Source organism: Pteropus vampyrus, unplaced genomic scaffold (assembly GCF_000151845.1).
Source record: "Pteropus vampyrus isolate Shadow unplaced genomic scaffold, Pvam_2.0 Scaffold187, whole genome shotgun sequence".
Taxonomy (NCBI): Eukaryota; Metazoa; Chordata; class Mammalia; order Chiroptera; family Pteropodidae; genus Pteropus; species Pteropus vampyrus.
In genome coordinates this window covers 520,367-520,870 of record NW_011888968.1, presented here as the reverse complement: position 1 = coordinate 520,870, position 504 = coordinate 520,367, and the positions used below count along the sequence as shown (strand labels likewise).

Genomic DNA, 504 nt, shown 5'->3' with positions numbered 1-504 from the left:
CGAGAGGCAGAGCGTGTCCTGGCCCCTGAGGCCCAGCCCGGAGCCTGGGACACGCACAGAGCCTCTGGGGCTCACTCACCTCTCCCCTGAGTGACAGGCGGATGGCGTGGGCAGGACTCAGAGAGGGTGCAGAGCCTACCCCATCACCTGGGGAGGAAGTGGGGTCCCCCAGACCCCAGCACAGGGTGACCGCGTGGCCCTCCCGACCCCCCGGCTGGGCCAGCTCCTCCACGGCCCTCTGAGCACGGGGACTGGTCACCTGGAAGGCCCAGGGAGGACCTCCTGCTGGCCAAGCCCCCGGGGGCACCCCAGGCACTGCTGCCCTCTGGGCCGGCCTGCCTGCCGCACCACGCGGGTGACCTCCTCGAACCCCAAAAGGCCCAGGCGCCTGCACTACGTGCGTCTCGCTGAGCCGGGGGCGCGGAGGGGTGACGCGCGTCCTCTGCCCCGCAGCAAGCCCGGAAGCCCTACGACGTGCGGGACGTGATCGAGCAATACTCCCAA

At 71.2% G+C, this 504-nt stretch overlaps 1 protein-coding gene across 1 annotated transcript in view; it reads left to right on the top strand.

The window, feature by feature from the left end:
* KCNQ1 (potassium voltage-gated channel subfamily Q member 1) overlaps window positions 1–504 on the top strand; it is a 318,108-nt gene that overhangs the window by 245,244 nt on the left and 72,360 nt on the right. Inside the window, exon 18 of the mRNA XM_023537362.1 lies at window positions 454–504. Coding sequence (XP_023393130.1) covers window positions 454–504 — 51 coding nt within the window. The remainder of the gene's footprint in view (window positions 1–453) is intronic.